The sequence below is a fragment of the Bidens hawaiensis genome, unplaced genomic scaffold (genome assembly GCF_021521415.1).
Source record: "Bidens hawaiensis isolate Kalapana, Puna unplaced genomic scaffold, B.hawaiensis_p1.1 tig00017855_1, whole genome shotgun sequence".
Lineage (NCBI taxonomy): Eukaryota > Viridiplantae > Streptophyta > Magnoliopsida > Asterales > Asteraceae > Bidens > Bidens hawaiensis.
This window is the reverse complement of record NW_027492692.1, coordinates 165,260-189,157: the sequence shown is the minus strand read 5'-3', so window position 1 is coordinate 189,157 and position 23,898 is coordinate 165,260. Positions and strand designations below refer to the sequence as shown.

General features: G+C 39.3%; 2 protein-coding genes across 2 annotated transcripts; both read left to right on the top strand.

Annotated features, from left to right (window-relative positions):
- Positions 1–1,958: 1,958 nt before the first annotated feature.
- Positions 1,959–2,893, top strand: LOC143554824 (putative F-box/LRR-repeat protein 22). The gene is made up of 2 exons (XM_077044500.1): positions 1,959–2,107; positions 2,305–2,893. Exons 1-2 carry the CDS (start codon positions 1,959–1,961, stop codon positions 2,891–2,893), a joined length of 738 nt encoding a protein of 245 aa, XP_076900615.1.
- A 2,137-nt stretch (positions 2,894–5,030) lies between these two features.
- LOC143554823 (putative F-box/LRR-repeat protein 22) lies at positions 5,031–5,965 on the top strand. Its single transcript, XM_077044498.1, has 2 exons — positions 5,031–5,179; positions 5,377–5,965. Exons 1-2 carry the CDS (start codon positions 5,031–5,033, stop codon positions 5,963–5,965), a joined length of 738 nt encoding a protein of 245 aa, XP_076900613.1.
- The last annotated feature ends 17,933 nt before the right edge of the window (positions 5,966–23,898 follow it).

The following is a 23,898-nucleotide window of genomic DNA, read 5'->3' as shown; positions in this document are numbered from 1 at the left end:
TGTGTACTAATGATGTTGGCTTCGATTAGTGTTAATCTTATTTTATCTTATGCTCTTAAGAGTTTGCACGTGTAGAGATGATCACAAACATTGCTTGGCTTGAACTTAAAAAACTAGCCATGTGCTTGTGCTTGAACTTGGTTTTGTTTAAAACTGAGCGCCTTGGTTCGACTTAGTTTTGTACAAAGTTTTAATTTTTTTTTTCTAGAACTTTAAAACTCATTAGCTTAAGTCTTCAACTCCAAAACATCTCAATTCCAACTTTAACAATTAACAAAAAATATACCTATCGAGTTCAACAAAGTACCTAACCAGCTCTAACTCAAACCTAAACTTGAATACAAATTAAGTTTTACTACAAATAAAAAACAAAAATTATGATTAACTCACGTCCATCACTATTTTAAGTGCTACTACCATCTCCACGTCACTTGCGTACCGCCGCTTGCTAAAAGAAGAACCAGAATGAGAGGGAAATTTAAAAACTGAATATTAGTGATTTATGAAAGGAAAAAATACATAAATGTATCATCTAAAAATATCATCTAAAAATCAAAAGTGTTTGAAATTAAATATTGACGGACGACTTTGCTGGATATCTGCTTCCACGTCCATTACAAATAATCTAGCGTGTCAGATTTTTTTGAAAGTAGTTGGGTTTGTTTTGATCTTCAATAAAAAATAAATAGTGGAATATCTAACAATTAATATCGTTGGTCCCTGTGATTCGTAAATATTGCAAGATTGATTTTCAAACTTAAATAATTACAAACTAATCCTCTTTATTTATCCATTCTAATCTGACAGTATTTGATTCACACCCCAAATATAAAATTACCTTTTTTCTGTCATGCACATCAACTGTTCGACCTTTTGCCTCAACCAAACTTCTTGATTTTTCACTCTTGTTCTTTCTATTTTTCTTTTGGGTGTATTTTGAGTTGGAGTTCTACCCATTTTGTTTTGTTTTGGAGTTATATCTTCCTCCTCTTATGCCTTAGCGGTTGTTGTGGGGTGCTAGATGGGGGCGAGCAACCCGTAGTTGCTCCTTTCCTTCGAGTGTGAGGGGTTTGGTCTCTGATTCTTGCTCTAACTCATCTCGAGTCGGGGTCTTTAGGGGTCCGGTGTCTTTTGTGATTTGTTTGTTTTCTGTTCTCGTGTGTACATGGCTACCATAAAAAGAATTCGAAACGTAAATACAGGAGCGCTTGGTCCTAGCTCCACTTACGGTTTAAGGCCATGCCCCTTTAAGCATTTCCACGAGTGTAAGGATGGTAGACCTGGGTCCTCGGGGTTTTTCCGCCTACTTGAGCACATGCAAAGTACCCATTTCAAAACGGATACTCGGAAGAACCTTTTAAAAGACGCTATCTCTAAGGATTTGGACCTTTTTATAGATGTTGGGGAAGCCCTTCGGGAGGGGGATAAATAGTTATGTGGGAGGTGCATGACGTTGCATGCCCTTAGCAGGGGGTGCAAGCATGCTGATGGTGTCTATTCTTTTTCTGTGGATTCTGGAGATGCTGGAGAATTCATCGTGGGATCCAGAAACCTAATCGTGTGTCTGTGGATAGGGACCCAGGTCCATCTGTAGGAGTGGTTGGGGATGTATCCCTTTTGGAACGGGTTTTCTCCCTTCCCATTCAAACGGTTAAGAGCATCCCTCCAAGTTGTCGTTTGGCGTTTGCTCAGACTTTGGCATGCGCTTTACGCAAGGTAGTGGATTCACCAGGCTCGATTGAGAATTGGGTCAAATTACTATTGTTGCCGCGTTGTACTTTAAGGGTGGTGAAACCTTCCACTAGGCATGAACGCAGGTCAGGGAATCGAAAGTCTTTGCAATGTAGTAGCATTCAGCAAGCACTTGCGGTGTGGAAAGATGGATCTATCGAGTGTGGAAAGTGTGCACTGCTTGGTTTAAACTCTGCAAGGAACCTGCTTTGTGGAGGGTCGTCAATATGAAAGACTTATTGAGTTCTATTATAGAAGATCACTCATCTGAAAATCTGTGTAGGCTTGCTGTTAGTAGAAGCCAAGACCAATTGGTTGATGTTACTCTTGTGAATGACTATGATGGTAGTACTCTTTTGGGATATGTTTCTGAAAGGTATGTGATACTACTGGGACAACTCTTACTTAATTATTAATTATTTGTTTATTGTTTTGGTGTTAGCAGCAAAAGATAAGTCATTTACATTTTTTTTGTTCATCACATTAATTATCTTATTTTATTTGTGTAATAAGATAATTTGTTTGGTATTTAAATATAGCTAAAAGTTTGTTATTACATTATGTCTATAACAGATCAAGTCAGCTTAAACGTCTTGAAATGGCGTACGATTTTTTTGGTATAAGTTTGTCTGCTGCTTTGATGAAGTTCTCTTTGTTGAAGGAACTCAACCTTTACTTTATAAAAATCTCAAAACAAGATATTGAAACTGTTGGTCGATATTGCCCTATGCTAAAAACACTCAAAGTGAATGATAGTAGATCTTTGATAGATAATGATGAGATAGCCATAGCTATTGGCCAAAACTTACCTGAGTTAAGGCACCTTGAACTCATTGGGAATGGCATGACAAATATTGGGCTGCGGGTGATTTTGGATAACTGTCTTTACCTTGAAACACTTGACTTGCGTGCATGCGTTAACATTGACCTCAAAGGTTATATCAGGAAACAATGTTCTAAACAGATTAAATGTCTAAAACTTCCCAACGATTCCCTTGAAGATTTTCCGTATTTCTGTAGATCGTACAATGTGTCATTTGACGATGACGATGATTACTATGTTGGTTCTAGGAATGGGATCGATCGGAGAGACTTCTTTGACGATGACGATGACTACTATGTTGGTTCTCCTGAAATATTTGATGGCTATATAAGTCAATAGTATGGATCCAAAACCTTCCATAATTTGGGTATGCTCTGATGGTCCATGATGATGTCTTTGGTAAAAGGTGAACTATATGAATTGCTGATGCTTTAGCCAATTGTTGGAGTGATCTTTTGGGGCTCTTTGTAACACTCAACAGTTGTAGGCTATTTTGTTTTACTTTTCTTTTTTTTTTTGTGTACTAATGATGTTGGCTTCGATTAGTGTTAATCTTATTTTATCTTATGCTCTTAAGAGTTTGCACGTGTAGAGATGATCACAAACATTGCTTGGCTTGAACTTAAAAAACTAGCCATGTGCTTGTGCTTGAACTTGGTTTTGTTTAAAACTGAGCGCCTTGGTTCGACTTAGTTTTGTACAAAGTTTTAATTTTTTTTTTCTAGAACTTTAAAACTCATTAGCTTAAGTCTTCAACTCCAAAACATCTCAATTCCAACTTTAACAATTAACAAAAAATATACCTATCGAGTTCAACAAAGTACCTAACCAGCTCTAACTCAAACCTAAACTTGAATACAAATTAAGTTTTACTACAAATAAAAAACAAAAATTATGATTAACTCACGTCCATCACTATTTTAAGTGCTACTACCATCTCCACGTCACTTGCGTACCGCCGCTTGCTAAAAGAAGAACCAGAATGAGAGGGAAATTTAAAAACTGAATATTAGTGATTTATGAAAGGAAAAAATACATAAATGTATCATCTAAAAATATCATCTAAAAATCAAAAGTGTTTGAAATTAAATATTGACGGACGACTTTGCTGGATATCTGCTTCCACGTCCATTACAAATAATCTAGCGTGTCAGATTTTTTTGAAAGTAGTTGGGTTTGTTTTGATCTTCAATAAAAAATAAATAGTGGAATATCTAACAATTAATATCGTTGGTCCCTGTGATTCGTAAATATTGCAAGATTGATTTTCAAACTTAAATAATTACAAACTAATCCTCTTTATTTATCCATTCTAATCTGACAGTATTTGATTCACACCCCAAATATAAAATTACCTTTTTTCTGTCATGCACATCAACTGTTCGACCTTTTGCCTCAACCAAACTTCTTGATTTTTCACTCTTGTTCTTTCTATTTTTCTTTTGGGTGTATTTTGAGTTGGAGTTCTACCCATTTTGTTTTGTTTTGGAGTTATATCTTCCTCCTCTTATGCCTTAGCGGTTGTTGTGGGGTGCTAGATGGGGGCGAGCAACCCGTAGTTGCTCCTTTCCTTCGAGTGTGAGGGGTTTGGTCTCTGATTCTTGCTCTAACTCATCTCGAGTCGGGGTCTTTAGGGGTCCGGTGTCTTTTGTGATTTGTTTGTTTTCTGTTCTCGTGTGTACATGGCTACCATAAAAAGAATTCGAAACGTAAATACAGGAGCGCTTGGTCCTAGCTCCACTTACGGTTTAAGGCCATGCCCCTTTAAGCATTTCCACGAGTGTAAGGATGGTAGACCTGGGTCCTCGGGGTTTTTCCGCCTACTTGAGCACATGCAAAGTACCCATTTCAAAACGGATACTCGGAAGAACCTTTTAAAAGACGCTATCTCTAAGGATTTGGACCTTTTTATAGATGTTGGGGAAGCCCTTCGGGAGGGGGATAAATAGTTATGTGGGAGGTGCATGACGTTGCATGCCCTTAGCAGGGGGTGCAAGCATGCTGATGGTGTCTATTCTTTTTCTGTGGATTCTGGAGATGCTGGAGAATTCATCGTGGGATCCAGAAACCTAATCGTGTGTCTGTGGATAGGGACCCAGGTCCATCTGTAGGAGTGGTTGGGGATGTATCCCTTTTGGAACGGGTTTTCTCCCTTCCCATTCAAACGGTTAAGAGCATCCCTCCAAGTTGTCGTTTGGCGTTTGCTCAGACTTTGGCATGCGCTTTACGCAAGGTAGTGGATTCACCAGGCTCGATTGAGAATTGGGTCAAATTACTATTGTTGCCCGCGTTGTACTTTAAGGGTGGTGAAACCTTCCACTAGGCATGAACGCAGGTCAGGGAATCGAAAGTCTTTGCAATGTAGTAGCATTCAGCAAGCACTTGCGGTGTGGAAAGATGGATCTATCGAGTGTGGAAAGTGTGCACTGCTTGGTTTAAACTCTGCAAGGAACCTGCTTTGTGGAGGGTCGTCAATATGAAAGACTTATTGAGTTCTATTATAGAAGATCACTCATCTGAAAATCTGTGTAGGCTTGCTGTTAGTAGAAGCCAAGACCAATTGGTTGATGTTACTCTTGTGAATGACTATGATGGTAGTACTCTTTTGGGATATGTTTCTGAAAGGTATGTGATACTACTGGGACAACTCTTACTTAATTATTAATTATTTGTTTATTGTTTTGGTGTTAGCAGCAAAAGATAAGTCATTTACATTTTTTTTGTTCATCACATTAATTATCTTATTTTATTTGTGTAATAAGATAATTTGTTTGGTATTTAAATATAGCTAAAAGTTTGTTATTACATTATGTCTATAACAGATCAAGTCAGCTTAAACGTCTTGAAATGGCGTACGATTTTTTTGGTATAAGTTTGTCTGCTGCTTTGATGAAGTTCTCTTTGTTGAAGGAACTCAACCTTTACTTTATAAAAATCTCAAAACAAGATATTGAAACTGTTGGTCGATATTGCCCTATGCTAAAAACACTCAAAGTGAATGATAGTAGATCTTTGATAGATAATGATGAGATAGCCATAGCTATTGGCCAAAACTTACCTGAGTTAAGGCACCTTGAACTCATTGGGAATGGCATGACAAATATTGGGCTGCGGGTGATTTTGGATAACTGTCTTTACCTTGAAACACTTGACTTGCGTGCATGCGTTAACATTGACCTCAAAGGTTATATCAGGAAACAATGTTCTAAACAGATTAAATGTCTAAAACTTCCCAACGATTCCCTTGAAGATTTTCCGTATTTCTGTAGATCGTACAATGTGTCATTTGACGATGACGATGATTACTATGTTGGTTCTAGGAATGGGATCGATCGGAGAGACTTCTTTGACGATGACGATGACTACTATGTTGGTTCTCCTGAAATATTTGATGGCTATATAAGTCAATAGTATGGATCCAAAACCTTCCATAATTTGGGTATGCTCTGATGGTCCATGATGATGTCTTTGGTAAAAGGTGAACTATATGAATTGCTGATGCTTTAGCCAATTGTTGGAGTGATCTTTTGGGGCTCTTTGTAACACTCAACAGTTGTAGGCTATTTTGTTTTACTTTTCTTTTTTTTTTTGTGTACTAATGATGTTGGCTTCGATTAGTGTTAATCTTATTTTATCTTATGCTCTTAAGAGTTTGCACGTGTAGAGATGATCACAAACATTGCTTGGCTTGAACTTAAAAAACTAGCCATGTGCTTGTGCTTGAACTTGGTTTTGTTTAAAACTGAGCGCCTTGGTTCGACTTAGTTTTGTACAAAGTTTTAATTTTTTTTTTCTAGAACTTTAAAACTCATTAGCTTAAGTCTTCAACTCCAAAACATCTCAATTCCAACTTTAACAATTAACAAAAAATATACCTATCGAGTTCAACAAAGTACCTAACCAGCTCTAACTCAAACCTAAACTTGAATACAAATTAAGTTTTACTACAAATAAAAAACAAAAATTATGATTAACTCACGTCCATCACTATTTTAAGTGCTACTACCATCTCCACGTCACTTGCGTACCGCCGCTTGCTAAAAGAAGAACCAGAATGAGAGGGAAATTTAAAAACTGAATATTAGTGATTTATGAAAGGAAAAAATACATAAATGTATCATCTAAAAATATCATCTAAAAATCAAAAGTGTTTGAAATTAAATATTGACGGACGACTTTGCTGGATATCTGCTTCCACGTCCATTACAAATAATCTAGCGTGTCAGATTTTTTTGAAAGTAGTTGGGTTTGTTTTGATCTTCAATAAAAAATAAATAGTGGAATATCTAACAATTAATATCGTTGGTCCCTGTGATTCGTAAATATTGCAAGATTGATTTTCAAACTTAAATAATTACAAACTAATCCTCTTTATTTATCCATTCTAATCTGACAGTATTTGATTCACACCCCAAATATAAAATTACCTTTTTTCTGTCATGCACATCAACTGTTCGACCTTTTGCCTCAACCAAACTTCTTGATTTTTCACTCTTGTTCTTTCTATTTTTCTTTTGGGTGTATTTTGAGTTGGAGTTCTACCCATTTTGTTTTGTTTTGGAGTTATATCTTCCTCCTCTTATGCCTTAGCGGTTGTTGTGGGGTGCTAGATGGGGGCGAGCAACCCGTAGTTGCTCCTTTCCTTCGAGTGTGAGGGGTTTGGTCTCTGATTCTTGCTCTAACTCATCTCGAGTCGGGGTCTTTAGGGGTCCGGTGTCTTTTGTGATTTGTTTGTTTTCTGTTCTCGTGTGTACATGGCTACCATAAAAAGAATTCGAAACGTAAATACAGGAGCGCTTGGTCCTAGCTCCACTTACGGTTTAAGGCCATGCCCCTTTAAGCATTTCCACGAGTGTAAGGATGGTAGACCTGGGTCCTCGGGGTTTTTCCGCCTACTTGAGCACATGCAAAGTACCCATTTCAAAACGGATACTCGGAAGAACCTTTTAAAAGACGCTATCTCTAAGGATTTGGACCTTTTTATAGATGTTGGGGAAGCCCTTCGGGAGGGGGATAAATAGTTATGTGGGAGGTGCATGACGTTGCATGCCCTTAGCAGGGGGTGCAAGCATGCTGATGGTGTCTATTCTTTTTCTGTGGATTCTGGAGATGCTGGAGAATTCATCGTGGGATCCAGAAACCTAATCGTGTGTCTGTGGATAGGGACCCAGGTCCATCTGTAGGAGTGGTTGGGGATGTATCCCTTTTGGAACGGGTTTTCTCCCTTCCCATTCAAACGGTTAAGAGCATCCCTCGAAGTTGTCGTTTGGCGTTTGCTCAGACTTTGGCATGCGCTTTACGCAAGGTAGTGGATTCACCAGGCTCGATTGAGAATTGGGTCAAATTACTATTGTTGCCGCGTTGTACTTTAAGGGTGGTGAAACCTTCCACTAGGCATGAACGCAGGTCAGGGAATCGAAAGTCTTTGCAATGTAGTAGCATTCAGCAAGCACTTGCGGTGTGGAAAGATGGATCTGGTTTTGCTGACTTGGTTCTTTCTCTCTTTGATAACGTGGGGGAGCACTTTTTTTTAAAAGAGAGGTGGGAGGGGAGGAGGGTTCTGAAAACAGCCTCAATATTAAACAACGTCTCAGGAAAGTCAGGGATGGTCATTTCACAGCTGCAGTCAAGGTATTATGCTCAAGTGGGGTTGCCCCTCTCGGAGATTCAACCATGAAAGCCCTCATTGATAAACACCCAGTGGTGCCGCCTCCGTCCTTGCCTTCTAGCTCTGTCGTCCTGCCTACTCTCTCTGTGGATGGGGACTGTGTGCTTAGATGTATCCGATCATTTCCTAAAGGGACCTCATGTGGGAGAGACGGGATGCGGGCGCAACACTTGTTGGACGCTCTTAGTGGTGAGGGATCAGTGACTTCCATGGGTCTGCTCTCAGCCATCACTGAAGTCGTTAACTTATGGCTAGGGGGTCTGTGCCCCAAGGTGCTCGCTGAGTTTATTGCTTCGGCCCCCCTTACCCCTTTATTAAAGCCGGATAATGGAATTCGGCCCATTGCTGTGGGGGCTATCTGGCGTAGGTTGGTTTCTAAAGTGGCTATGAAGATGGTTGGGAAGGAAATGACTCAGTATTTAGGGGACTTTCAGTTTGGGGTGGGGACCCCTAATGGAGCAGAGGCGGTGCTTCACAGCGCGAACCGGTTTCTTAACTCCTTTCACGCGGACGGCTCTTTAGCTATGCTTACCGTGGACTTCTCCAACGCCTTTAATATGGTCGACCTCACAGCCCTTCTCCGAGAGGTTCATCATCATTGCCCGTCTATCTATCTATGGGTCCAGTTCCTTTATGCCCAGCCGGCTAGGTTGTACGTTGGTGATGACTGTATAGGGGCTACTATTGGGGTTCAGCAGGGAGACCCCCTTGGGCCCCTCCTCTTTGCCTTAGCATTACACCTTCTTGTTCTCCGGGTACAAAATGACTGTAACCTCCCATTTCATGCTTGGTACTTGGATGATGGAACTATTATTGGAGGTGCCAACAAAGTCGCTAAAGCCCTAGACATTATCAACTCGGAAGAGCCATCATTGGGGCTGCAACTTAATATTAAGAAAACTGAGGTTTTTTGGCCAACGTGTAATGGGGTGAAAGTCAAAGATGGGCTCTTCCCTAGTGGGATTGGTAGACCAGAGAGAGGGGTAAAGCTCCTTGGAGGGGCTGTTAGTCGAGATCCCTACTTTATTAAGGAGTTGGCGAGGCGGAGATCATCTCGTGCGGTTGATCTTATGAAACTCTTACCTTGCCTTAGAGATCCCCAGAGCGAACTCCTCCTGCTTAGGTCTTGCATGGGGGTTGCTAAGTTGCTTTTTGGGTTACGAACATGCCACCCCCATATGATGGATGATGCGGTATCCAGTTTTGATAAGGGGCTACGAGAAGCCATCGAAGACATAGTTGTATGTGGAGGCCCGTTCTTTGGTGATCTTCAGTGGCGACTTGCATATTTACCGATGCGCTTAGGGGGTTTAGGCCTTCTTTCGGCTCATGATGTTGGGGTTTACACTTTTGTAGCGTCGAGGGCTCAGTCTTGGAAGCTACAGAATCACATCTTAAGGAATAGTGGAGTTGTCGACCTGGACCCAGACTACGTGCAGGCCCTGGAACGCCTAAATGGCGCTCTCCCAGACTTTGACATTGGCGGTTTCTCTAATATGGACACCGCCCCACCAAAGCCTCAAAAAACTTTGGCGAATGCCCTTTTTGGAAAAATCGCTCAGAGCATGGGAGAAGTTTTTGGATTGTCCCCCTGACAGAAGGCGGTTATTGAATGCTTACAAGGTCCTCATGCCCAAGATTTTCTGACCGTCATCCCGATTGATGGCTTGGGTCAAAGCATGTCTGCGGTCGAGTATAGGGCCATTCTTAAGTACCGTTTGATGGTCCCAATGTACCCAGAAGACGAAACATGTCCGATCTGCCGTAAGGCTTGCCTGGATAAATTCGGAGAGCATGCGGTTCATTGTAAGGAGATGCCTGGGTTCAAATACCGACATGATGGGTGCGGGACGTTCTTTGGGACATCTTAAGGCGAGCTGGGATATCAGCTAAAAAGGAAGCCCCCGTAAACTTCCTTACAGACCCCACGGAAGGGAGATCCACTCTTCGACCGGCAGATTTGCTCGTCTTTGGTTGGGCCGGGGGAAAACACGCTTGTGTTGACCTCACAGGGGTATCTCCCTTAGCTGGTTTGAGGGATAATGGGTTTGTAGCTGGGCAAGCAATGAAAAGGGCTGAAACTAAGAAGGTGGAGAAACATGCTAAAGCCTGCGAAGAGAACCAACATGTTTTTGTCCCTCTGGCTTTTGATACATTTGGCTCCTTGGCACCGGAAGCTATCCGTTTTCTAACCAGGGTCCAACAGGTTGTGCATAGCAATGTGTCGACTCCAAAGGGGCAGGGGTATGTCTTTAGCAGGTTAGGGTTTGCAATTCAGAAAGGGGTGGCGGCGCAGCTTGTTGCCCGCCTACCTGCTATGTTGATGTAATATCTATGTTTCTACATATTGGAATGGAATCCTCAAATCATATTTGGACAAAAAAAAAGTTACAAAACTAGTACAAAATTCAAAGCTTTAGATCACCTTGGTAATAAGTTCATAATCATGAGTAGAAATGGCATATCATGTATACTCGTACATGATAAGGCACGAACACGAAACATGTATACCTTTACATGACACGAAAACTTTTCGTGTACCTGTATCTCTAACCCGAATACGAACATGTTAATACCAGATATACACAATAAAACACGAACCCTGTTAATACCGGTGCCGCCGCTGCAATTGTGAGGAGGCTGAAATACCGGAGAATCGGAGATCTGGAGAGGTAGACCGGAGATTCAAAAGGCTGTGACTACCGGAGATGTGGAGGGAAACCATCGGACTACCCGAGATTTGGGGAAGGAGAATCAGATAAGGGTTTGTGCGTCGTCTGCTTGATGTTGGATTGAAATGATATGCGTCACCTTCAATTGTTTGGTATAAAAATTTAGAGTTACCTATTTAGGGTATATACCATATTATATTATTATATTTATAAAAAAATCTAATCAGTTACTAACATGTACTTAATAGGTAAACGAGTAATAAGGAGAAGGAGAATGAGAAGGAGGTCTTTCAGGGTATCATTATTATCTCGTGTTGGTGTATTTGAAAGCCTGTAATTAGACAATTTTTGAAGGAAAAGAGGTGATGATCCAAGACATTATTTGTGACATTAGATCCTTCAGTTTTCTTTGGTTCAAGCATAGATCAAGTTGCAAATCGATAACTTGGCCAAATTGGTGTAAATTTTCTTTGTTGTAATTGTGCTTTGCTCCTTTGCCCTCCTCGAGGTTGTGGAGGTGGGTTGCGGCTCCGGTCTTTGTTTATAAAATTTCATAGTTCGAAAAAAAATATGTAAAATAAGTATTTTACCTGCTTAGACATGAAAATTAACAAGTCAATTCATGTCTACCTGTTTAATACACGAAACCTATTAAAGTCATACTTGTACATGTTAAAGTCGTATGGGTTCGTGTATTGTGTCTAAATTGCTAGCTCTAACTTAAATAATATGGTGATTACAATAATTACAAGAGTCAGTTTATTTTATAAAAGGGGAACAAAATGGAATAATGAAAAGAATTTGTTGCGAAAAAAATAACTCATCCAAAAAATATAATTAAAAAAAATCATAACTCAAATTTTAAAAAATAAAATACAAAAAGTTAAAAAAAAAACAATAATGTTTTTCCCATCTTCATTCGTTCTTAAGAATTTAAAAAACAAATAAAAATTAAATGGTTTTTTGTGTGAACACAAATCCTTCTAACATTTCTCGTTTTATCTCTCTGTATTATAACTTTACCAATAATTACAAACTAAACTCAACTCAACCATTGCTATCGCCACTTTCTCGTTTGCGTCACCGGCATATATTTCATCTTCGTGTCTTTCTTTACTTCTTTTTGTTTATATCCATTATTTTAATTCAACACTGTCTGATCTTCGATCGTACTATAGTAAGATTCAGTCGGTTCCGAACTAAGGGAGTTCAAAGTTCAAACTACACCTGATTCAATGTTCCTTATGAGTTTGACCTTTGGAAACCGTTTTCAACTTTAGTTTATTTGAAATTGGTATTCAATGTTGGAAGAACAAGTCTAGATTCGCATTGCATTCGTAACTGGTAGCCTGGTACTAAAAATGTCATAATTAAGAGAATTCCGTAATGATCATGTTAATAATTATTGTTGTTAGTAGTTTATATGACTAGGCAGATTTGGGTAACAATGGGTTCAAGACACAATAGGTTAGGTTCGGAACAAATCAGTTAATGAAAGGGTTAATCTGGTTTTGGATCGGGATGGGTTCTGGTCAAAAGAGGTCGGGTCAGAACATGTATCGAGTTAGTGACCCGTTTGGGGTTAGAACGGGTTCAGATCAAAACGGTTGGTTTAAAGAACGTTTGTGTTTTTTTTTTGTGTTAGCAACTATATATTTCAGCTTTGCTTCTGGATTTTGGCACCGATTACCTGCACTTAAAAGACAAATAATGTTAAAATAAAAAATAATCACAACTACATTTTTTATGATGTATATTTATCTTGGTCGCCGTATTAGATTAATTTTTAATTGCAGGCTCTGGGAACTTTGGTTGACGATTTGACTTCACTTTTAGCTTTTACCGCCTTGCAATGTTTTGCCAACAAACACAATTGACGTCTAACCAGAGTAAACTCCCCCCCCACTGTATCCAAAACCTTTGTTACCGAATTCGATTTCAAAATGTCAAGAAAAATATTTACAAAGCTTGATTCTTAGCCACCTTTACTAGTATGAGTAAGTAATGTCGTTATCACATGGAACTAGTGGAAAATGATAAATTATAACTAATTTTCGTTTAACAAGGCTGGATAATCGATGTCAAGCACTTTTAAAAGAAGTTTAATTGTAAAACAACTGAGAAAGCAAATAACGCAAATAATGTTGATTGTGAACAATTATAAGATATAAGGTGACCACACTTCATGGTTCAGGTTATGCAAAAAACTGATTAATTATAATTCCTACCAATAGATTGAAACAACTAAACGTAGTCGAGTTAACTACAAGACACAAATATAAGACTAACAGTAATCACTAGTTAATTTTGTAATTTTGTTCATGTTGTTTGCCTTTGCTTAGGTCTTAGAGCATTCTCAACCTGTTCTCCATCCCTATCTCTATAATTACACTAAAAAACACTGTATTTCTCTCTCCTATTCAATTAAATAATATTTTCTATACCTTTATCATTACAGTTTTCTCTCTCCTCTACTCACAACTAATCAAACAAATATTAAAAATAAATAGGGGAAACAATGTTTCCCTAAATGTTTCCCCAAATTTACAAAAAATCACTACATTTCTCTCTCCACCCTATAGTTTACACTCACAATCACTCACAACCTCACCCTATAATTTACAAATTTCCCTCACATAATTATAGGGGATGGGATGAGAATGCTCTTAGGCCGGGTGCTTTTTAAAAGGCCAAATCACATTGAAAAAAACAAAATAATAATAATAATAATAATAATAATAATAATTTTACTTACATGATCGAATCTGAAAAGCCAATTGCCAATATTAACTTCAATTAAAATGCAAGTATATCATAATTAAACCATTGGGCAAGCAAACGGTAGGTTTAGTGTGGCATTACGAGTAGTTTCTCAACCGTTTCAAATTCCATTTTCCACCAACAACTCAACACCACTTGCTTATATTTAGCTTTCTGTATTTCATCCTCTTCTCATCGGAGTCGACTAAGCAAAGGTACGACTCTCTCTCTCTCTCACAGTGACATGAGTTTATTATCTGCATAACTTATTTTATATATGTTAGGAAGGTGATGATTAATACAATATAACATATTGTTTCGTTTGTACATGCTAATTAAGTGATGATGTCATCCACAAAAGATGTGAAGCAAGAAGAAAGGAACTGGTTGGATCTTCCATCCGATGTAATGATCAACATACTTAAGAGAGTTGGTATGGTTGACATCATTGAGAATGCGGAGAAAGTGTGCACTGCTTGGTTTAAAATCTGCGAGGAACCTGTTTTGTGGAGGGTCATAAATATGAACGACTTATTCAGTTCGATTCCAAATCACTCACCTGAAAATCGGTGTAGGCTTGCTATCGGTAGAAGCCAAGGCCAACTGGTTGATGTTACTCTTGTGGATGACTATTGTGGAACTGTTTTGGGTTGTGTTTCTGAGAGGTATGTCAAAAGAAGCCAAGGCTTGTTTATTTGTTAATTGTTTTGTTAATGGAAAATAGAATATGTCATCATTTACGTACTTTTTTGTTTATCACATTTATTTTTGTTCATTTATGTACACTTAAAGCATGTTTTAGGTACATTGCAACAAACGTTAGTTTATATTCTTTTTTATTTTGCAGTAAAATGTTAGGTCTCAGATCTAGAGTATGCTGTAAACATTTAATTAGTTCAAAACTTTTTTTAATAGTTTTTTTAAACCTGTAATGGTATAGAAACCTAGTTTAAGTCTGACATTTTGTTTGGTATTTTTATAAATGCTAAAAATGCATTATTGCGTGATGTTTTATTTTAACTGTTGTATAACAGATCAAGTCAGCTTAGACGCCTTGAAATAGTAGATGGTTGTTTTGGTAGATGTTTTTCGGACGTTTCGGTGAAGTTTTCTTTGTTGGAGGAACTCAACCTTTACTTTACACGTTTCGGTAATGTTTTTCGGACTTGCGTACATGTGTTTTTGAAATTGACCTCAAAGGTAATATCGGGGAACAATGTTCTATGCAGATTAAGTATCTAAAAGGTCCCAACGATTCCCTTGAAGGTTTTCCTTATTCTAAAAGATTGGACGGGTCATTTGACGATGACTGTATTTTTGATTTTGATGATCGCTGGTACTACTAATAGTAATTTTGTATGGATCCAAAACCTTCTTTTATGTGAGTATGCGCTGCTGGCTATGATGATGTTTAAACAAGGTGAACAAGTTTGATAGTTATTTTGTTTTAATTTTCTATTTTTGTTTTGTTCTGTTTTTATGTACTTGGGATTTTATGTCAGACTCCAAAATGTCATTAATATACTACTTCTAACTCCAAAACTTCTAGATTTCCAACTCAAACCAAACTCAATAGCATTATAAGCTTAACTGCAATTTAAAACACAAATTACGTGATGAAACTCACGTTTATCGCGCCCGCTACAGCCGTCTATAAGTTCGCCTACAAATCTAATGCTATAAAATTATGGAAGATTTGAAGTTGACACAAAATTGGACCTTACAGAAAAAAAAAACCCTAAGGTAAACCCCTTGATGTAATAACCCAACTTTGAATGGGCTGACATGTCACAATGTACAAAGGTATAAAGAGTCATAGTTCTACTAGATGGAATTAACTCACTTTCTCCATTCTGCCAAAGTAACCTGTGGTGAAAAAAAGTTTACGCAATGTGCCAAATACGGAATAATAAGCTTGAGCATTAAAAAAGTTTCATTAAATTTAACTGTCCTTTATATGATTTAATTTTTTTGGAAACAATTAATTACACAACATATAAACAGAAGCATTCAAAAAATCCTCATCAATTCAATTATTCAAATTTGTTTTTACAATCTTTAAACACCACGAAGCATCTTTCAACCAACCTGGTTACTCCTCATATTTCATTTTGAGAAGTTATGCTTATGTGGTTGGCAGGTCCATTAAGCCAATACTATCTCCGTATCGCTTATCTATCTTAATGATAATTCAAAATTCTTTTCCCATCAACGGAAACTCAATAAGAATTATCTTAATAAGCTAAACTATGTCCGAAGTCTTATTTATAATAATATTTACTTTAAATTAAAACAATATTTACTTTAAAATAAATCAAATCTCACAAATGAAAAACTAAAAACAACATATAAACATAAGTGGAGAAAAACAAGATTTATTGGATTTTAATAATCCAAACTTTACATTATTGGCCGGCGTTGAGCCGAACTTTGAAAATATATCACAACAGTCCCAACTTTCAAACTATTGGACAACAACAAGTTTTTCACTAACGGGGTTAGATCTCGTTAGTTTTTGCTGACGTGGACCTGCTTACGTGGACTTTTTTTATTTCTTATTTAGCATTATGTGGATTAACTGCTTGTTCTTGGTCATGTTCCTTTGTATACTAGCTTGCAATCCTTCGAGTTCTTGTTTGAGTTTGTTGTGGTATAAAGTTAATCCACATAATGCTAAACACAAAATAAGAAATAAAAAAAATCCATGTAAGTGGGTCCACATAAGCAAAAACTAACAAGATCTAATCCCGTTAGTGAAAAGCTTGTTGCCGACCAATAGTTTGAAAGTTGGGACTGTTATGGTATATTTTCAAAGTTCGGCCCAACGCCGACCAACGATCCCCGTTAGTGAAAAGCTTGTTGCCGGTCAATAGTTTGAAAGTTGGGACTGTTATGATATATTTTCAAAGTTCGGCCCAGCGTCGATCAACGATGCAAAGTTTGGATTATTAAAATCCAATAGGCCGAAAAACAATAACCGCAACATGAATATTGCATTTTGCCAACCCACTATCTCCACTTCATAACATAATTATTAGATAGTTTGATGTAGTAATTTACGCTTTTAAAATTCAAGTGAGATTCTTTTAGTAAATTAATATTTAAAAAAATATATATTATATAGAAGATATTATTGGTTTTGAAATAAAATATTGGGCAACGACTTTACTGGTACGTCGGACAACAAATAAATAATATATCGTGTCAGATATGTTGGAATGTGTTGGTTAATCATGTTTAATAAATAACTATGAAAACTCCCGACGCGTTGGGCCGGGTTGATGTTGTTGACAGTCGTACTCATACAACTTATCAAATCGTGCAGTGCGTCTGCGAGTCAAGGTGAATTTGGGTGTCAGGTTACGAAACCAGTAATTAGCCACCCCCTCCCCAAAGAAAGTTTGTTACGAACCGATGGTTGATATCTTGTTACGACCCAAAAAATAAAGCAAACCATAAATTCGTCCACTCTTAAATGTAACAATTTAACATATTTAAATTTTTTTAAAATGTGGCGAATAAAAAAACACGCATGTTGCAGTTGCGAGCTGATACGAATTCATTGATTATGGAATCGGGGGACAAAAAAGTGATAAAAACCCACGCGTTGCGTTTGCAAAATAACGCGAATTCAGTCGGAATCGATGTTGTTGAGACTAAATCGTACACAGGGCCGTCTCCGAGAATTTAAATACCCTCGGCCGAGCCAAAATAAAAAGGTCCGTAGGCCTTAACAAAAAAAATTTATTCGCTAATGTGCATGGATAAAACTTTTTTCGACCGATTTATTATAAACGAAAACCATTATGAGCATTTATTATCTCATAAACCATTGCAAATAACCTTATTTATAACACAAAAAAACATATATATGTAATATGTAAAAAAAGTTTGTGCCCCCGAAACTTATGTGCCCCGGCCGATGGTGCGGCTTGCACACCCTCCGAGCCTCCCCTGATCGTACATAGAAAACCATGTGTTGTGGTGGTGAACCGACACGGGTTCGATTGGTATCAGGTTACAACTCCGAAATAAAAGCAATAAGTTAATTCGCATACACTTAAAGTACAACAAATTAACATATTTACATAAAAATGTCACGACGAAAACAAAAAATATAAGAGCGTTGTGGCCTTGACCTGACGTGGGTTCGTCCAGAATCGATGGACTAAAATAACTCACGGGGAAAAAACGTTGAGTTGTGACCACAAGCTAACGCAAATTTGGCCTGAATTATTTGACGATATCAACGATAAAACCCCCCCGCATTTTATGACAGTAAACTGACACGAGTTTGGAAATGTAAAACAAATTAAAAGCAAATAAGAAGTCTGGCGACCAATCATGTGATTACGTAGCCAAACTTCTTAATTACTATATATAAACTAGCTGGGTGCCCGCACGATGCAGCGGGGGCGCGCACAACTCCACAGTGAACGCATAGTCCATGTCGGTACATACGTCACCTGGTGACAGTGCACACGTAGCCTAAAATTGGACCGCGTAACACGTTCAAAGCCAGTTGCGTGTTATCAAATATTGAACACGCGTAACCCGACGGGAATGCACGTTACCGACATTGGAACATGCTTAACCAACATCACGCGTGGGACTGGACACGTATTTATCGGCCCTGGTATATTTAAACAACGGTATCTGCGTAACTTGTAACTAAAATCAAAAGGCAAACATTAAATAGACATTAATTTGAAATACATCATATTTTTAATAGCGGTGTGTTTTGGCCCCAAACATGTTCTGACTCGACATCGTTCTGACCTGGCCCCTTTCTACTTGAACCCGAACCAAATTAACCATTTTTTTGTATTGACTCATTCCGACCCTATTGTGCTTTTACAAATGACATGAACTCGCCCGACTCGACCTGTTACTCGTTTCTAAATCTTAAGCGCGTAACATATTAACGTTTTAAAACTAAAAAAAACTATAGCAATATCATACTCAAATCAAAGAAAATAAAATACTCGTTTTTATGATGTATTTTTTTATGAACAAACATTAACGTGTAAAAAAGTTATGACCGTTAAAAAGTTGTGGGGTAGTTGGTTTTGATTTAGGGGGCATGTGTGTAACTATTATTAAATTTTTGGAAAAATGTAATGAAGTTGAGGGACTAAAGTTGTAAGTATATATTAAAAGAAAGAAATTTGTAAAGACTTAATTACCCTTAATTTCTATAATTTTTATGCATTATGTGTTGTATATAAAGCATTGAGTTTGGTACCTCTCAAAATTTAAGAGCGCTCTATCTTATGCTTTAATGTCGAAGCATGAAATGAATCTGACCTGATCCATGACGATGTTTCCACGGATTTTGAGATGAACGAACCGCATCTGATCTTCTCCTCTGGCTGCTCCAGATCTGCAATGACTTTTTGGGGGCGTGGAGGTGACCGCTAAGATGATCTTGAAGATCTCTTGTTCGCAGACACAAAAAACTGGTGGTGGCACTTATTGAGCATGACCCACTGATAAGGAGGTGAAGACCTCCTTATATAGAGAGCCTCATGGCCACCATCATGGTACCCTAATGGGCCTAGCCCAATTAGGGTTACCTCCACAAAACCCCCTCAGCCCAATAACATTGTATTAGTCCATATAATAAAATAAGCCAAATATAATAAATTTAGGATCGTAAAACCGGGTTTAATACCATACCCCTACAAGCCCCCCAAGTCCAGCGTTGCTCCTGGGCGCGCAAGCGTTTAGGTGGAGCGCTGGACTTTATAAGGTGTGTTAGGGCGGTTTTTTCCCTTTTCTTCGGCCTTATCTTTATTGTCTTTGAGTTTTGGGAGATTTTCTCCATGATGGTGACGTGTTGTGGTCCTTATGATAATGATGGTGTCGAGTTATAAGGATAATAAAGCTTGCGCATGAGGCGACTTACGAGCTATAAGAATAATAAAGCTTGCGCGCGAGAGGCGTCTTGCGAGCTGAGAATAATAAAAGCTTGCGCGCGAGAGGCGTCTTACGAGCTATGAGAATAATAAAAGCTTGCGCGTGAGAGGCGTCTTACGAGCTAAGAATAATAAAAGCTTGCGCGCGAGAGGCGTCTTACGAGCTATGAGAATAATAAAAGCTTGCGCGTGAGAGGCGTCTTACGAGCTGAGAATAATAAAAGCTTGCGCGCGAGAGGCGTCTTACGAGCTATGAGAATAATAAAAGCTTGAGCGTGAGAGGCGTCTTACGAGCTAAGAATAATAAAAGCTTGCGCGCGAGAGGCGTCTTACGAGCTATGAGAATAATAAAAGCTTGCGCGTGAGAGGCGTCTTACGAGCTGAGAATAATAAAAGCTTGCGCGCGAGAGGCGTCTTACGAGCTATGAGAATAATAAAAGCTTGCGCGTGAGAGGCGTCTTACGAGCTATGAGAATAATAAAAGCTTGCGCGCGAGAGGCGTCTTACGAGCTATGAGAATAATAAAAGCTTGCGCGTGAGAGGCGTCTTACGAGCTAAGAATAATAAAAGCTTGCGCGCGAGAGGCGTCTTACGAGCTATGAGAATAATAAAAGCTTGCGCGTGAGAGGCGTCTTACGAGCTATGAGAATAATAAAAGCTTGCGCGTGAGAGGCGTCTTATGAGCTGAGAATAATAAAAGCTTGCGCGCGAGAGGCGTCTTACGAGCTGTAAGAATAATTGAGCTAGCGCGTGAGGCGACTTACGAGCTGTAAAAATAATGAAGCTTGCGCGCGAGGCGTCTTACGAGCTCTAATAATAATTGAGCTGGCGCGTGAGGCGACTTACGAGCTGTAAAAATAATGAAGCTTGCGCGCGAGGCGTCTTACGAGCTATAATAATAATTGAGCTGGCGCGTGAGGCGACTTACGAGCTGTAAAAATAATGAAGCTTGCGCGCGAGGCGTCTTACGAGCTATAATAATAATTGAGCTGACGCGTGAGGCGACTTACGAGCTGTAAAAATAATGAAGCTTGCGCGCCAGGCGTCTTACGAGCTGTAATATGATGACTGGCCCAAAAGGGCCTCTTCTGCGCAGGACAACTGTCCTGGCTTGTCTCCAAAATAGTGATGGAGGCACAAATGGTGCTCTCGCGGCTCATAGCCGAACCTGCAAAAAAAAAAAAAAAACATAATTTAAGAGTGGATGTATTATAAAGTTCCCCTCCTTGGGCAAATTATGAGGTGTGCCCAGCCTATAAGTATGGCGCGTGGCCATATGGGTTTATGAGGATTCCCAACCTTTAAGTATGGCGCGTAGCCATATGGGATATTATGAGGATTCCCAACCTTTAAGTATGGTGCGTAGCCATATGGGATATTATGAGGGTCCCCAACCTTTAAGTATGGCGCGTAGCCATATGGGATATTATGATGATTCTCAACCTTTAAGTATGGCGCGTAGCCATATGGGATATTATGAGGGTCCCCAACCTTTAAGTGTGGCGCGTAGCCATATGGGATATTATGAGGATTCCCAACCTTTAAGTGTGGCGCGTAGCCATATGGGATATTATGAGGATCCCCAACCTTTAAGTGTGGCGCGTAGCCATATGGGATATTATGAGGATTCCCAACCTTTAAGTGTGGCGCGTAGCCATATGGGATATTATGAGGGTCCCCAACCTTTAAGTGTGGCGCGTAGCCATATGGGATATTATGAGGGTCCCCAACCTTTAAGTGTGGCGCGTAGCCATATGGGATATTATGAGGGTCCCCAACCTTTAAGTGTGGCGCGTAGCCATATGGGATATTATGAGGATTCCCAACCTTTAAGTGTGGCGCGTAGCCACATGAGTACAATCATGGTTGTTCTTATCCTGACTTGGATTAGACTGTTCATTTGTTGTCGCTTACGCGCGGCCCGCGCAAAGTCTCCTTTATTCTCACGCGCAGGTGTGGTGCGTGAGCGTGCATGATGCGTGAGCATTTGATATGCATGAGCATACGTGAAGCCCAATAACATATGATGCGTGAGCATAGGAGATGCATGAGCATGTGATATGCGTGAGCATATGTGGTATGCGTGAGCATACGTGATGCGCGTGAGCATGCGTGATGCGTGAGCATATGTGGCATGCGTGAGCATATGGCGTAGAGTAATCGCCGGGAGTGCGCATGCGACCCGCTGTGGCGTAGAGTGATCGCCGGGGGCGCGCATGCTACCCGCTGTGGCGTAGAGATCGCCGGGAGCGCGTATGCGACCCGCTGTGGCGTAGAGTAATCGCCGGGAGTGCGCGTGCAACTCGCTGTGGCGTAGAGTGATCGCCGGGGGCGCGCATGCGACCCGCTGTGGCGTAGAGTAATCGCCTGGGCGCGCATGCGACCCGCTGTGGCGTAGAGTACTCGCCTGGGCGCGCATGCGACCCGCTGTGGCGCGCATGATCCAAAGATTTTGAATATCCACATCAGGTAGGTTTTAAGTAAAACCAACAGATCTGATAGGGTTTATAGATCTATGAATATGAAGTGTGGCTGTTGCTCAAACGAACCCAGATCTGAAAACACAGATCTAAGGATTTTCCCCCAAAAGCTCGGTGGTTTCTTCCTGTATATTCCAGATCTGGAAGTATTTTTAGATCTACGGATTTTTGGATTTCCGTAGAACATATCTGAAAGAAGAAACCGTAGACCTGAGATTTTTATGAACAGATCGGAGGGCCGAGAAGAGAGGCAAGTGTGGTTCATTGCCGTCCCACGGATGGCGCCAATGTCGAAGCATGAAATGAATCTGACCTGATCCATGACGATGTTTCCACGGATTTTGAGATGAACGAACCGCATCTGATCTTCTCCTCTGGCTGCTCCAGATCTGCAATGACTTTTTGGGGGCGTGGAGGCGACCGCTAAGATGATCTTGAAGATCTCTTGTTCGCAGACACAAAAAACTGGTGGTGGCACTTATTGAGCATGACCCACTGATAAGGAGGTGAAGACCTCCTTATATAGAGAGCCTCATGGCCACCATCATGGTACCCTAATGGGCCTAGCCCAATTAGGGTTACCTCCACAAAACCCCCTCAGCCCAATAACATTGTATTAGTCCATATAATAAAATAAGCCAAATATAATAAATTTAGGATCGTAAAACCGGGTTTAATACCATACCCCTACACTTTATATATAGGATATATAAATATAAATATAATATGTTGCTCATTACAAACCCAACCCAACCCAACCCAACCCAACCCAATTTTCTCCACCTACACATCGTGAGCCTCTTAATTTCATTGTTATTTATTCCAAGTTGTCTGAAATTTGATATATGATATGATAATTTATTTGAAGTTAAGAATACCATAATGATTCTGTTAATTAAAGTTATTACTAGTTTATAGTATTTTTTAAAAAATTATGTACATTTCATCTTTGTTTCTGATTTTCGGCACCGTTTATCTACTTACCTGCGTTCAGGCGTAGGTTACGCGTGTTTAAATGCCGGTTACATGCATTCTAGTGCTGGTTATGCATGCGGAGCTGGTTACATGTACCAGGGCCGGAAAACGCACGTTCAGCGCCACCTAACGTGCGTAATCGGCCCGGTAGGGGTGTTAACGAAATCCGAAAAAATCCGAAACGAAACCGAAACCCAAAAGTTTGATCCCATTTCTTATTCGGATCGGATCGATCCGACTATCCTAATAACTAATTCGGATTGGGATATGAAATTTAAAAAAATTTGGATTGTTTGGATATCCGTTTAATCCGAATAAATAACATGTTTTTAGTGGTATTTTCTAGTTTTGTTTGTTTATATAGACTATTGTTTGCAATTTGAACTTTAAATTTATGTTCAAGACTAATTTTTATATTTTCCGGTTTTGTATGTTTATTGTGATTCGAAACGTGTAAAAATGTTGGGGGACCAAAAACTAGAAAAAAGTTGTTATTAGGTTATTTTCGGATATATTCTGATCGGATAGGAATATACCTAATTCGGATTTGACTGGATTTCGGATAGTGTCCTAAAATTTTCAAATCCGAACTAAATAAACCGAATAATGCGTTATCCGATCCAATGAACACCCCTACGGTCCGGTACACGCTTAACTCGGTGCTTGATGCGTTACTGGTTCCGCATGAGTAATGTTAGGGTTTATTTATACTACTAGTTTAATAAGTTTATTTGTATTTAGTCCCCTAGCCAATATATTTATACTACCATTTTAGTATCACTGCATGAGGTCACTTTTACAGATTCAATATAAAGTGTCAACATTTTTAGTTGGGAAAACAATAACATGAATGAAAGCAGTAGAAGTATGA